This window comes from Amphibalanus amphitrite, unplaced genomic scaffold (genome assembly GCF_019059575.1).
Source record: "Amphibalanus amphitrite isolate SeventyFive unplaced genomic scaffold, NRLGWU_Aamphi_draft 000330F_arrow, whole genome shotgun sequence".
Classification (NCBI taxonomy): Eukaryota; Metazoa; Arthropoda; class Thecostraca; order Balanomorpha; family Balanidae; genus Amphibalanus; species Amphibalanus amphitrite.
Genome location: NW_024881825.1, coordinates 393,942 through 406,911, shown reverse-complemented (window position 1 = coordinate 406,911; position 12,970 = coordinate 393,942). Strand labels below are relative to the sequence as shown.

The following is a 12,970-nucleotide window of genomic DNA, read 5'->3' as shown; positions in this document are numbered from 1 at the left end:
GTCTAGGATGGTGGCCGCGGCCGCTGGGCTAGGTCCCAGTGTGCGTGTGTTCTGTGTAGTGGATATTGGTTACATCAGTATATCGAGTTGTGGTGATGGACCCGGACAGACCGCCGTCAATAGTGAAAGGGGCCGTCCGTTGTTGGCATAAGAGCGGCGGACGGCGCTTTACACGGTGGCTAGAGCTATGAGCCGCGAAAAGCCCGCTGCAATGTACGCCTACCGCTGTCACCTCCCGCAGTGGCGCGGAACATGGACATTGGACAAGCACCCTGCGTGCACTGATCTCACTTTCGTTAGTGAAACATCCCCCTATAAACTCTGTCGGTCTTTCCCGTCAATCATCACACCCCAATCTCAGCTAGACCATTTCGAGCATCCCCCGTCACACCCTCCCCTTCCCTCCACACCGCCGCCTGTGGCTCCTCACCTTCCAGCTTCATGCCCATGTTAAGGCAGCGCTCGAAGCGGCAGGCGGGACACTTTTTCCGCGTGGCTATCGTCACGGGGCAGCCGGCGCCGCGCAGGCATACGTAATTCTTCTTGTTCTGCACGGTGCGCTTGAAGAAGCCCTTGCAGCTCTCGCAGCTGAAGATGCCGTAGTGGAAGCCGGAGATTTTGTCGCCGCAGACGGGGCAGGGACTGTTGATGAGCTGCTGCCGGCTGATGCCCGACTGGCCAGAGAGCGCCGAGTGAGCGGCCAGCTCGGCGGCCAGCTGCGACTTGTCGTCACAGCTCTCCGAGTCCGACTGGGTCAGGTTGAGCGGGTGCTGGCCCAGCAGGTGCTCCATGTGCCGGCCCAGCATGGGGCTCTGCCGGTACAGGTGGCGGCTCTGGCCCGGAGACGCCGCCGGCGAGTACTGGCCGCCCGGGGAGGACACAGACGAGCACGAGTACTGGGAGCCGCCGTACTGCGACGCGTCCGAGTTGTTGCGCGACAGGCCCGTGCTGGGCGTGTGCGAGTAGGGAGACGAGTAGCCGGAGAAGTGGCGCGCCTGCAGCGGCGAGGCGGTCGGCGAGTAGAGCCGGCCGGCCGCGCCGCCGCCGCCCAGCTCCGGCGAGTTGTGGAAGCCGTGCCCGGAGCGCGGCAGCAGCGGCGACGCGCTGGGCGTGAACGGACCCGAGTGGTTCACCTCGCAGCCCGAGTCGCTGCGCGCCGGGCCGGCGCTGCTCGGACGCTCGCCGTCCGTCTGCGGGGAACAGCAGAGGGCCGTCAGACAGGGAACGGTCACACAGGGCACATCAGGAGCGGTCACACGGGGTACACTCACATAGGGCACAAACATGTGAACAAACATGGTAAGAGCCCGCCACAAACACCCGAGGCAGTCGGCACGCTCAGACGAGACGAGTACGACGCAGACGGTATCGGCGTCACTGTGCGGACACAAAGAAGTCACCGTACAGACCAACAGACAGTAAAGACGGTACAAACACAGAGACGTCAAAATACGGAGACTAGAGGCCAAGCCTAGAGGCCACACGCTATCGGCATGAGGGCGTCCGAGGTCGTCATTGTAAGGACAGACGCGGTGGCAGCACAGCGACCCATCTGTCCCCGGGGAGACACTATCGTAAACACGGCACAGCCATCCGATCTAGTGTAGTCGTACTACACAGTACACAGAAACGGCGCCGACAGTGCACAACAACATACCACAGCCTTCAAACAACGCCAGCAACGCGTCACATTCCATTAAAAACACACGGGCCTGGTATAAAAGGCCTCCCTATTACCAGCCGAAACATGTTATAGATGCTCGATCAAACACGGCGTCGTCACTATCGCCACCAAGTTTCTAAATATCGAACTTGAGAACAGAAAATTAGGTATGCGATGTCCGAATACATCAACATACAGTGATGAGTGCATTCAGTCCCAGTCTTTCTTACACGGCCTTACCCTAGACTGTCCCTATCCCACGCGTACATACCTTGGCGGTGGCCGACTCTGTGTCGGAGGAGAGGTGGTGGCTGTCGGGCGCCGCCGGACTGGTCACCATTTCATCCACCTCCTGCTTTATCGCCTGACGGACAGACAGGGGACCGGAGGTCAGAGTCAGAGTCAGAGTCACACAGTCACACAGCGCCGCCGGACTGGTCACCATTTCATCCACCTCCTGCTTGATCGCCTGACGGACAGACAGGGGAAGTCAGAGTCCGAGTCAGATACACAGAGTCACACAGCGCCGCCGGACTGGTCACCATCTCATCCACCTCCTGCTTTATCGCCTGACGGACAGACAGGGGACCGGAGGTCAGAGTCAGAGTCAGAGTCAGAGTCATACAGAGTCACACAGCGCCGCCGGACTGGTCACCATCTCATTAACCTCTAGCTTGATTACCTGATGGACAGAGGGACCGGAGATCACAGTCAGAGTCACGGGCACAAGCACAAGAGACAGGCCAACAGCACCGCAGAGCCGTGCGACGGCAGAGAAGCTGTAGAGGCTGAGGGTGACACACAGGTCTCACAGGACAGCGGAATGGCATTCACCGGAATGAGAGATAGCAGCTCACTCAGGGCCCGTGTAAAGTTCCTCCTAGCCACACTTCAGCCACCCATACAGTGCAGCAGCCACTCCCGGTAGTTGGAGAGACTGGCAGTCCGAGCAGCCACACCGTCACTGTTCCGGCTGGGAAGGGACGTGCCGGCCACCAGACTGAGCAGGGAGCGGCAGTGGGCACCAGCAACAGGCGACTGACGACCACTCGACCACTGCCCGCTGACTACCGACGGACGGCGAGCGGCAGAGGCAACAGGCGCCGTGCATAGAGAAAACAGTGTGTGACGTGCTTTTAACCATGACACAGGGGTAAATGTCGCTGATAGACACCTGGCTAGTGGCTATCTATTGTCCCCGACCAGCACTGTTCTTTGTGTGGTGCCTCTGTTCTCTCCGTGTCAGCTCCCTCCCATTCGACCGAGACTGCCGAATCGCCGTCCCGGCCCGGCAATCGGCGAGACCGACCATGTTGCCAGCTGACCCCGGTGCTCTCTCCCCTCCTCCTTTGCTCTGTCCCACGGCTCGGTGTCAGCGCGCGGCGTCCTTTTTAGCCGACCGGCGGCCACGTGGCCGGCCGCGCCGGCAGATCGTATCGGGAGATCAATACGCGCCCTGCACGCGGACGGCAAAACAGCGCGCCGCCGGCGGCGTGGAACGGCGCACGGTCGACGGCCGGCGACGCGGCGGCGCGCCGGCCGGGGTCAGGTACCGGCGCCGAGCGTCGACACGTGATAAACAGCCCCGGCGGCCGACTGAATCCCACCCGGTTCCGGCCGCTGACCGACAGCCGACGATAGCCGGAACCGACACAGTGGCGAAATGGTCCCAAAACAGCGCTGGAGCGCGACAAACTTCGTCAGTTAGGTCGCCCTGATTTACTCCCTAAACGTTTAGAATATGAAACGGATTTGTAGAAACGACATAAAATCTCACTTATCGATGGCAAAGCCGCGAGGTTAGTAATTATGTGATTATGTAAGAAAAAAGGTTTTGAAGCAAAAACAAAGAAAAATGTTTGCACCCTCAGGATATACTGCATCGCATTTCTCCTTATTGGCATTGTCCCTCAATTTAAAACGGAGCAATGCTCTCTTCCCAGAACACTCGAGGACCGAAGATAAAATATTGTTTTTAAGAACATCGATAAATATCAGTCGGCTCCCTCCGCTACCCTCCAACATTCGCAAAACCCCTCATAACTCGTCCGGCCCGCGGGCACGAGTTCCCAGGTATCGGCGGCGCCGCCGGCGCCACCGTTTCCAACTACGAGGGCTGCCACCTCCGGAGAGCAGGCGCCGTACGCACACCTGGCGACTGGCAAAAACGGCGGCGGCGGCCTCGGCGCTGCGGGCCGGTCCCCGGCGGCGGAGGGGTCACCAAGGCCGCGCGGCCGGGCCCGCCGCGCCGCAAGGTCGGCCAAGGTTGGCGCTGGGCGGCCGCGCGCGGCGGACCGTCGGACGGCCGGCCGGCTGGCACCGGTCGGCGGGCGGCCGGTCCGCCGCACCGGCCAACTTCCGTGGTCCGCCCACCGCCGCCGCGCGGCACCGCGCCGCCAGCCAACCATAATGACGTGGCGTCATCGGCGCCCCCCCCCCCGTCCTCCGCCGGCGGCCGCGGCGCGTCCTTCCAATGTCAGTGGCAAGGTCAGGGCGGGGGTCGCGCGCCCGCGGCCGACCGGTGCGCGGTGCCGGCACTGTTTATACAGCGGATTCCGACAGCAGGCCGCCGCCCCCGCCCGACCGACCGCCGCACACCCTAGAAACGAGAGGGGGAGATATGAACAAAGAGACGAGAGACGGAGACCGACAGCTGGAAATCGAGAGAAGAGAGGCGGGAGAGATCAGGGGCGGATCCAGGAAAATTCCAAGGGGAGGGTCATGAATCGAAGTGGTGCCCCTACCTATACCCAAAATTAAAAACTCATCGGATTTCGGCCACTTCATTTTGGTGGTGCCCTATTTTCGTTTTTTTTTTGTTTTTTTTTATATATTTTATTTTGTGTGTGTTGCCCCTGGCGGGCCTGTGGTGCACCTGCTAGGCCGCAGGTGCCCCTGACAGGTTTGTGGTGCCCCTGGAAGGACTGTGGTGCCCCCTGACAAGCCTGAAGTGCCAACGACAGGCCAGTGGTGCATCTGACAGGCCCATGGTGCCCCTGCGAGGCCGGTGGTGCGCCTGGCAGGCCGGTACCCGTGCTAGGCCGCCGGTGCCCCTGGGCTCTGACAGGACTGTGGTGCCACTGATAAGCCTGAAATGTCCCCGACAGGCACGTGGTGCCCCTGACGGGCCAAAGGTGCCCCTGCGAGGCCGGTGGTGCCCCTGACAGGCCTGTGGTGCCCCTGACAGGCCTGTGGTGCCCCTGTTAGGTCTTTGGTGCCCCTGACAGGCTTGTGGTGCCTCTGGAAGGACTGTGGTGCCCCTGGGCCCTGATAAGCCTGAGGTGCCCCTGACAGGCTCGTGGTGCCCTTGCTAGGCCTGTGGTGCCCCTGGCAGGCCTGTGGTGCCCCTGGCAGGCCTGTGGTGCCCCTGACAGGCTCAAGGTGCCCCTGCGAGGCCGGTGGTGCCCCTGGCAGGCCTGTGGTGCCCCTGCCAGGCCTGTGGTGCCCCTGCAAGGCCTCTGGTGTCCCTGACAGGCCTGTGGTGCCCCTGGAAAGACTGTGGTGCCCCTGGAAAGACTGTGGTGCCCCTGGGCCCTGACAAGACTGAGGTGCACCTGCCAGGCCCGTGGTATCCCCGACAAGCCCGTGGTGCCCTTGCTAGGCCTGTGGTGCCCCTGACAGGCCTGTGGTGCCCCTGGCGGGCCTGTGGTGCCCCTGCTAGGCCACTGCTGCCCCTGGGCCCTGACAGGACTGTAGTGCCCCTGACAAGCATGAAGTGCCCCCACAGGCCCGTGGTGCCCCTGACAGGCCCAAGGTGCCCCTGCGAGATCGGTGGTGCCCCTGGCAGGCCTGCGGTGCCCCTGGCAGGCCTGTGGTGCCTCTGCTAGCCGCTAGGCCGCTGGTGCCCCTGGGCTCTTACGGGACTGTGGTGCCCCTGACAACCCTGAAGTGCCTCCGACAGGCCCGTGGTGCCCCTGACAGACTCAAGGTGCCCCTGCGAGGCCTGTGGTGCCCCTGACAGGCCTGTGGTGCCCCTGCAAGGCCTCTGGTGCCCCTGGAAAGACTGTGGTGCCCCTGGGTCCTGACAAGCCTGACGTGTCCCTGCCAGGCCTTTGGTGCCCCCGACAGGCCCGTGGTGCCCTTGCTAGGCCTTTGGTGCCCCTGACAGGCCTGTGGTGCCCCTGGCGGGCCTGTGGTGCCCCTGCTAAGCCACTGCTGCCCCTGGGCCCTGACAGGACTGTGGTGCCCCTGACAAGCCTGAAGTGCCCCCACAGGCCCAAGGTGCTCCTGCGAGGCCGGCGGTGCCCCTGGCAGGCCTCTGGTGCCCCTGGCAGGTCTGTGGTGGCCCTGGCAGACCTGTGGTGCTTTTGCTAGGCCGATGGTGCTCCTGACAGGCCTGTGGTGCCCCTGACAGGTCCGTGGTGCCCCTGCTAGGCCTGTGGTGCCCCTGGCGGGCCTGTGGTGCCCCCGAGCCCCAAGGAGGGGGTCATGACCCATGTGACCCCCCCCCTTGGATCCGCCACTGGGAGAGATACAGGAGACGATTGGCGGAGACACTGACCTATCGAGAGGTAGAGATACGAACAGAGAGACGAGAGACGGTGACACGGAAGGAGAGATAGAGGCCTAACAACGGAGCCGACGCGGGCGGCTACCACGGAGCACACTCGGCGGAGTCGGTCGCGGTCGGCAGAGCGCCGGCCGGCCCGGACGTGCCGCGGCCTGCCGCACTGGGCCGTGCCGTGGCTGCCTGCCCGTCTGTCTGTCTACTGGTCGGACGTCAATCAGCCCGAGCCGCGGCCGACACAGCACCGGTCCATCAGTCTGTCGGACGGCCAGCGACGCGACGCCAGCACCTCGCGCCGGTAGTGGTGTCCCATCAGAGGCGGCCCCGCCGTCAGTAACCCATCAGACACCTCGCGCCATCAGTGTCCCATCAGAGGCACCCCTCGCGCCGTCAGTACCCCGCCAGGGGCGCCCCTCGCCGTCCGCTGACGTCAGCTATCGGCGCGCGCCGTGGGACGCGGCCGTCAGGTGGCCGCCGCTGCCGCTGCCACCGCCGCGCCGCCCGGTCGGCCTTCCGAGGCCGGCTCAGGCCGCGCGCGCCGCCGATCGCCGCGGCCGGCCGACCAAGGCTGGCCGGACCACCGCCAGCCTTGGACGGAGCGCCCGGCCGGCCTCAGAGGCGCCGCCACCAGTGGACGGACGGATGGACGGACGGAACGGAGGGGCAGGAAGGCGGGCACATGACAATAGCAGCCGTTATGATCAAACACAGTCCGACATCCACATGCTTCTTGTTAGCGCCAGTCACCGCACCACATACGTACGGCGGCCACCTGGCGTTACCGGAAAACAGACAGATGTCTGACGAGCGCCTCGCCTCGCGACCACACAGCCACATCCCTGTCCGCCCCGCGTCTCAGTCCTATCGTCATCAGTCCCACATCAGTGAGAGGTTTACTGCCCTCCGCGGCCCCAGATCAGTGTGACGTCCCTCATATCAGCATAACACAGACCCCACGTCAACGTCATGTTCCGCCCCTTTCAGGCCCCACATCAGTTCTGACAGTCCCACATCAGTCTGAGGTCCCCGCCGGCCGCCGCACTCCACTCACCATGCGGTGGGTCTGGCTGATGGCCGCCTCGAGCTGCGAGGAGGCCGGCTCGCCCGGATCGGCCTGCCAGCTCATGGGCCGCTCGGCCCAGCCGCGCGACTCGGCAGAGCTGCCACCGGGACGCCACACCGCCGAGGCTGAAACGCACAGGTCACCGTTAGAGGGTGCCACCCGTCAACCAGCGCCGGACATCACCCATCAGGGACAGGTTTCTCAATGAGCGACAAGGAACTTGTCAAACATCGATATAGGGTACAACCAACAGTCAGCTATGCATGTGGCTGGGCGGGGCAGGTGCAACTTTGGGCGCCGTATGCTCGAGCTCAGTTTACATCGGCCAACATCAGCGCGGCGCGTGCAACATGCATCCATCAGTCAGGTTGCGACACCGGCAGCCCGTTCGGTGTGAAGATAGCGCCCACATCCGGTGACCACATCGCCCTTCATCGGCAGGCCGTCCGTGCCAATCGCCGTGTCAATACAGTCGGGCGGACCGGGCGCTCGCCAGCGCGCTGCTCAGTTCCGTGCGGCACAGGTCTGCTGATCGTCACCGCTGCGCACCGAGTCCGGCACCTTGCCGTGCGCCGCCGGCCGGCCGGACAAAAATCCGGCCCGGCGGCACGTCAGCGCGCCGCGGTACCGGGAGGTCGTGACGGCCGCCGCCGCCGTCAGCGCCGGTCCCACTGCGGCCGGCGCGGCAGACGGGACGCCGGCCGCCGCGGCTCGGCGCATTCTCAACTGTTGCGTGCTAGCCTGCGGGACATGGAAAAGTGTCCGAAAGGAGGCCAGCTCGGACGCAGTCGGCGCCGTCCCCGGCTGAGCGGCGGACAGTGGCGCGGACTCCAGAGCCGAACATCCAGCCACCGGGTCCTGGGTATGCCAGGCGGCGGACGGTGGCGCAGAATCCACAGCCGGCCGACCGCACTGGGCCCTGGGAATGTCGACAGGTAGCGCCGGCCTTGCCGCGCCCCGACATTCCCGCGAAGGTCAAACACGACGGTCGCACCGGCGGCGCGCCCTGGCCAGGTACGTTTCCACACAGTGAGCCGGGGCGGCCAAGCAGTTTCCTCTCACCTCATGGCCAGTGGGAATTAAATAACCCAACTGTGAGTGATAACACTGGTCCGGGCGGCCGGCGCCGCGCGGCGGTGAGGCAATGACGCGCATTCCCGAAGGTTGGCTCAGCTCCGTCAGCGGCTGCAGCGCCGCTGCGTTGCGTCACGACGGCCGGCCGGCAGATGCGTCCGCTCGGCGCGTGACGAAACAGAGCCTGGTCCGCGGCGGCGGCAGCGGCTCTGCATTCCATTGGGCCCCACCCGTCCGGAGCGGCGCAGAGCACAGGGCCAGCGGCACACAGCACGGAGCACACGCGCGGCACAGTCGGCGGCACAGCGCCGCTCACCGACGAAACCGGTCCAGCACAGCCAGGCTGCATATCAAGGACCAAAATACACACTTTTGAGCAGGGAACTATGTGGTTATGGCATGCGACTGGCGGTCGCCGCCGGCCGGTCGGGCGGCTCTGAACGGCACACACCGGTGGAAGCCGTCGATTATAAGACATGACATTGGCGATAGATAATGAGGACATAGCAGGTCCCTCCAACGCGGCAGAGCGGCAGCAGAGCCAGTGAGACCAAACGGACACGGCGTCGACCGGGTCGGGGAAGGCCCGGCCAGCCGGCGCCCCTGCTACAAACGCTATGGCTTCCGCTTCGACACGAACTGGTAGGTCGACTGGCGGTGGTTTACCAAACCGGGCAGGTCTACCGCTGGACCGGCGGGATCGGAGGGCGGTCGCACAGGCCCCAGTGGAATGTCAGAGTGGGCTACTAAAATGCGCCAGTCGCCAACCCACAAACAAGCGACACAGCGCGCACCGGCTGCATCCTTCAAATGCATCCAGCACAGAGGTCGGTCAGAACGACATGAACAGGACGGGACGAGTCCAAACAGTCACAGCGCAGACGGACGTCCCGACAGGACGCCCAGCAGTCAGTCATCAGGGAACGCCAGTCGCCGCCCGGAACTTTTTCGCACCGGTATCACCACTCCGACCAGCCTGCAAGACAAGACCTATATTTAGCGGACGGACACCGGCCGCCGCCGGTCCCGGGTCTCTGATCTACAGGGACAGCCCGGCTTCTGTAGACGGTCCCCGCCCGGTCGTCCCGTATTCCGTACCGTCCTGTCGGCCCGTACCGTTCGACGGTCCCGGTCGGTCTCCCCATGTCGCCCGTGTCGGCCGGCGCGCCTTTCGACACGCGCCCGCCGGCCGACGGCAGTGAAAGGCCGCCGCGAGTCGGTCGGTGGCCGCTGACTCAGGCACGGGACGGCCCCGGGTGCGCCGTGCGAGAGCTGTCAGCGAGGCGTGGTCACCGGACGGCGAGTACCACACCGGACAGGTCTAATGTATGACACCGGTCAGGGCAGGTCAGGGTATATGACACCGGTCAGGTCCGAGAGCATGATGCCGCGCCGTCCAGTTGCAGAGCGCTCGAGCGACCCTACGGCCACAGGCGTCACCTTTGCGATATAGCTAACAGAACCTAATTGATCCACACTGCTTCGGACATCCCAGGTTCAGAGCCACTCATGCGCCAGGGAAATCAGCCACTCAGCTCTAGTACTCCAGAGGCCAAGATCACTTGATAATACAATACAACAACAACAAGCAACAACTATGCAAGATGTCTCAATACCAGAGCGACGTGTGAGTCTGAGGCACTCATCACATTCCAGTGAGGGGAGCTCCGCTAGTAAACAGTGGGTCCGAGTATCGCCGGTGCAGCAGGCGGCGGGCGGCAATACCGGTACGTGCAGGGGAGGGGGACGGGTGCACACTGCACAGCTGAACAGCGGGACGGGCATCCCGAGCAGAGCCCCGGTGAGGGGGGGGGGGGCATACTGTCCGTCACTGACAGCCGGCGAGTGCGTGTGTCATCGCACACAGTCATGCCATGCGCTCCGCCCTCACAGGCAGTCAGGGCAGTGGCGGTCAGATGGGTGCAGGGCAGGGAGGGGCTCTAGTGGCTCTCATACGCAGATCACGTGCGGGCACGGCGCGGGCAGGCACAACACCCATGACAAACATCGAACACAAACACACACATTCACACACAGCCGGCGTGCAGAACGCACCGCTGTCGGCCGGCCCGGCGCCGGCGCCCGCTCCCCGGTCGGGGTCGGGGTCGGCGCCGGGGTCGGGGTCGGCGCCGTCGTCCGAGGGCCGCGGCGACTCCCTGCTCGGCTGGGGGCTGACACTGGTCGAGTCTGTACGGGAGACGTCAGCCGTCACCGACGCACCGCCCCGGCTCCCGACGCAACACAGTGCACACACAACAAACACAACATAGAGAACACATACCCGGACATCCAGCAGCTCGCACCCAAACATGCACATTGCACAATGCACATAACCACAGACACGGACAGTCGACACAGAACGACACTCTCCTGTCCCCGCCACCGACTCTGCTGTCCCCGCCCCGACACTCCTGTCTCACATCCCTCGCAGTGCATATACCCGACTGGGCCGCGGCTCAGGCCTGGTCGCACGCGGCGGCCCGCCGCAGGCTCGCTGCCGTGACTAACGTTGCCTAAACACCGCCTAACCGCCTAACCGCCGGCCGGGCGGCACGTCGTTTGGGCGCGGCGGTAAGCAGCTAGCTCGCCGTGTGGGCTGGCTAGATAGCCAGCCGGGAGCCTGACCTTCCCAGCGGAGGGCGCTGTGGCCGGCGCCGCGGGAGAGAGGCCGAGCGGCCGCCGGGCACGGCGCGAGGCCACGGGCTGCTAGTGCTCATGGCGAACAGAGATCACGACAGTCCCCCAGACATGGCGGATAGAGCCCGTGACAGTCCCAGACACGACAGTCTCAGACACGACAGTCCCGCGATGGCTCCAGAGTCCAGACAGAGTCGCAGACATGACTCCCACTCCCAACTCCCAGACACGGCGGATTGAGTCCTCGACGGTCCTATTTATGCGCGCGCCGGCGGGGCAGGCACCAGCAAGTGACGCATAGCCAGGTAGACGTAGCAAAACTGAGACTCGTCGCGGAGAACTCAGAGGAATAACGCAGCCATGTAGTGGAGGTGTGACCGGGCCGCGGATCTCCCGACTACCCACCACGATCAGACGACAGCTCCCCCACGCCCGGCTGGGTGTCAGAAGCTCCACTCCATCACAGGATAGCTCCAATAATTCATATGTATGCCTACTGAAATATGACGCTCAATTAAACAGGATTATTTTAGAATAACAAGCCATTACCCAATCAAACAACTGCATTGGGAGAATAATTGAAACTTCTTATCAGCATGCTAACAATGCAGAGCCAGAAAGCCGCCCAATATCAATGAAATATAACGATGTGGCTATTGACAACATGCCTCACGCTCGTTTAAATACTGTGCATAGTGTGCATTATGACCAGGGATTATGTAACCTGTTTGACAAAACAGCGCAGACCAAAACAGTCGACTTTCTGGTTCGGAAATCCACGCACGTTTTTCACTGTGATGCATGGCTCGAGACTGCTTTTGACAATGTTTTTAAGCGCTTGACAATGCATTTCGGGGAAACAATCGCAAGGTTGATAAATGAGTAACAATATCAAGGGTGATAGGTAATGGAGACCACCCCTCTCAAGAAAAAAGGAAAAAGTGAGCCTTTAGAATTTAACGTTAATAAACGCGACTATGCAATGGGTCCCTAGCAGCTGGGGCTTGTGTTCCTAACTCGTGTGGCGTAGCTTTAAGTGCTTTAGGTTTACTGCTCGAACCTTTGTGAACTGCCAAACATGTAGGTATTCAAATCCTAAATGATTCGCCCACACATTTTGAGTAAACTTGAACGGTGTAAATAAGCTTAACCGGAAAAGTTTATAAGAAGATCATATGAGCGATTATATGCTACGAACGTCCGCACTTTCGTTTCTATTTCGCTGAAATGTCCATCCAAACCCCATTCGTCTACAACAGAAATTAGAAGAAGGCCGCACTAGCAACATCAACAGTTACACGTCAGGGCAAAGAGCTTCCCTGAAACATGGCAGACACCACCACCACCAGCACCACCATGCCACCGCCGTCATCGCCACCAGCACCATGCCAGCACCAGCACCAGCCACACCACTGTGTGACCAGAGGCATGTCCAGAACACCCACCGTGGTCCCTCCCTTCCACCACGTTCGAGCCCGTGTCCCCGTCAACCCACATCCCGCGGTCCCACACCGCCCGCTCTGGCGGGACAGCCAGCGCTGCCGGTGGGGCGGCCTGCTGGCAGCGGCCGCCGCTCAGACTCCCGCTAACGGTACCGGGCGCGCGCGCGCGCTGCCCGCGCGGCCGGCGCCGGGGACTGACCTGCGCTGACCCGTTGTAGGTCCAGCGGCCGCGGACCCGCCGCCGCCGCCGCCGCGGCGTCCGTCTCCATGGCTGCCAGCGACTCGCTCACATCCATGGCGCTCATGGCGGCTGCGCTGCCGCTCGGCGCGCGGCGCACTGGGGGCCGGGCGCGTGTGGGCGGCACGAGGAGCGCTGCTCAGCTGGCGGGCCGGGCGCGGCGGCCGGCCGACAGCGCAGGGCGGCGCGCGGCCCGCAGGCCCATCTCCGCACTCCGGTCACACTCTCCGCCCAGCGCCGGCCCAGGTGCGGAGGTGAGACGGTGAGCGATCAACTACGGCCAGACGCGGTCACCTGCGGGAGACAGAGAGGGGCGTCAGTGACACAGCCAGGTATATACAGGCAC

The 12,970-nt window shown here is 63.3% G+C and overlaps 1 protein-coding gene across 1 annotated transcript in view; it reads right to left on the bottom strand.

Annotated features, from left to right (window-relative positions):
- The window catches only part of LOC122388664 (nuclear hormone receptor FTZ-F1 beta-like), a 28,153-nt gene that overhangs the window by 5,186 nt on the left and 9,997 nt on the right, over positions 1–12,970 (bottom strand). Inside the window, exons 2-5 of the mRNA XM_043379934.1 lie at positions 12,586–12,918; positions 7,222–7,358; positions 1,935–2,027; positions 431–1,190 (exon numbers count right to left, since the gene is read on the bottom strand). Of these exons, the coding sequence (XP_043235869.1) occupies positions 431–1,190; positions 1,935–2,027; positions 7,222–7,358; positions 12,586–12,691 (1,096 nt within the window). The 5' untranslated portion in view covers positions 12,692–12,918. The remainder of the gene's footprint in view (positions 1–430; positions 1,191–1,934; positions 2,028–7,221; positions 7,359–12,585; positions 12,919–12,970) is intronic.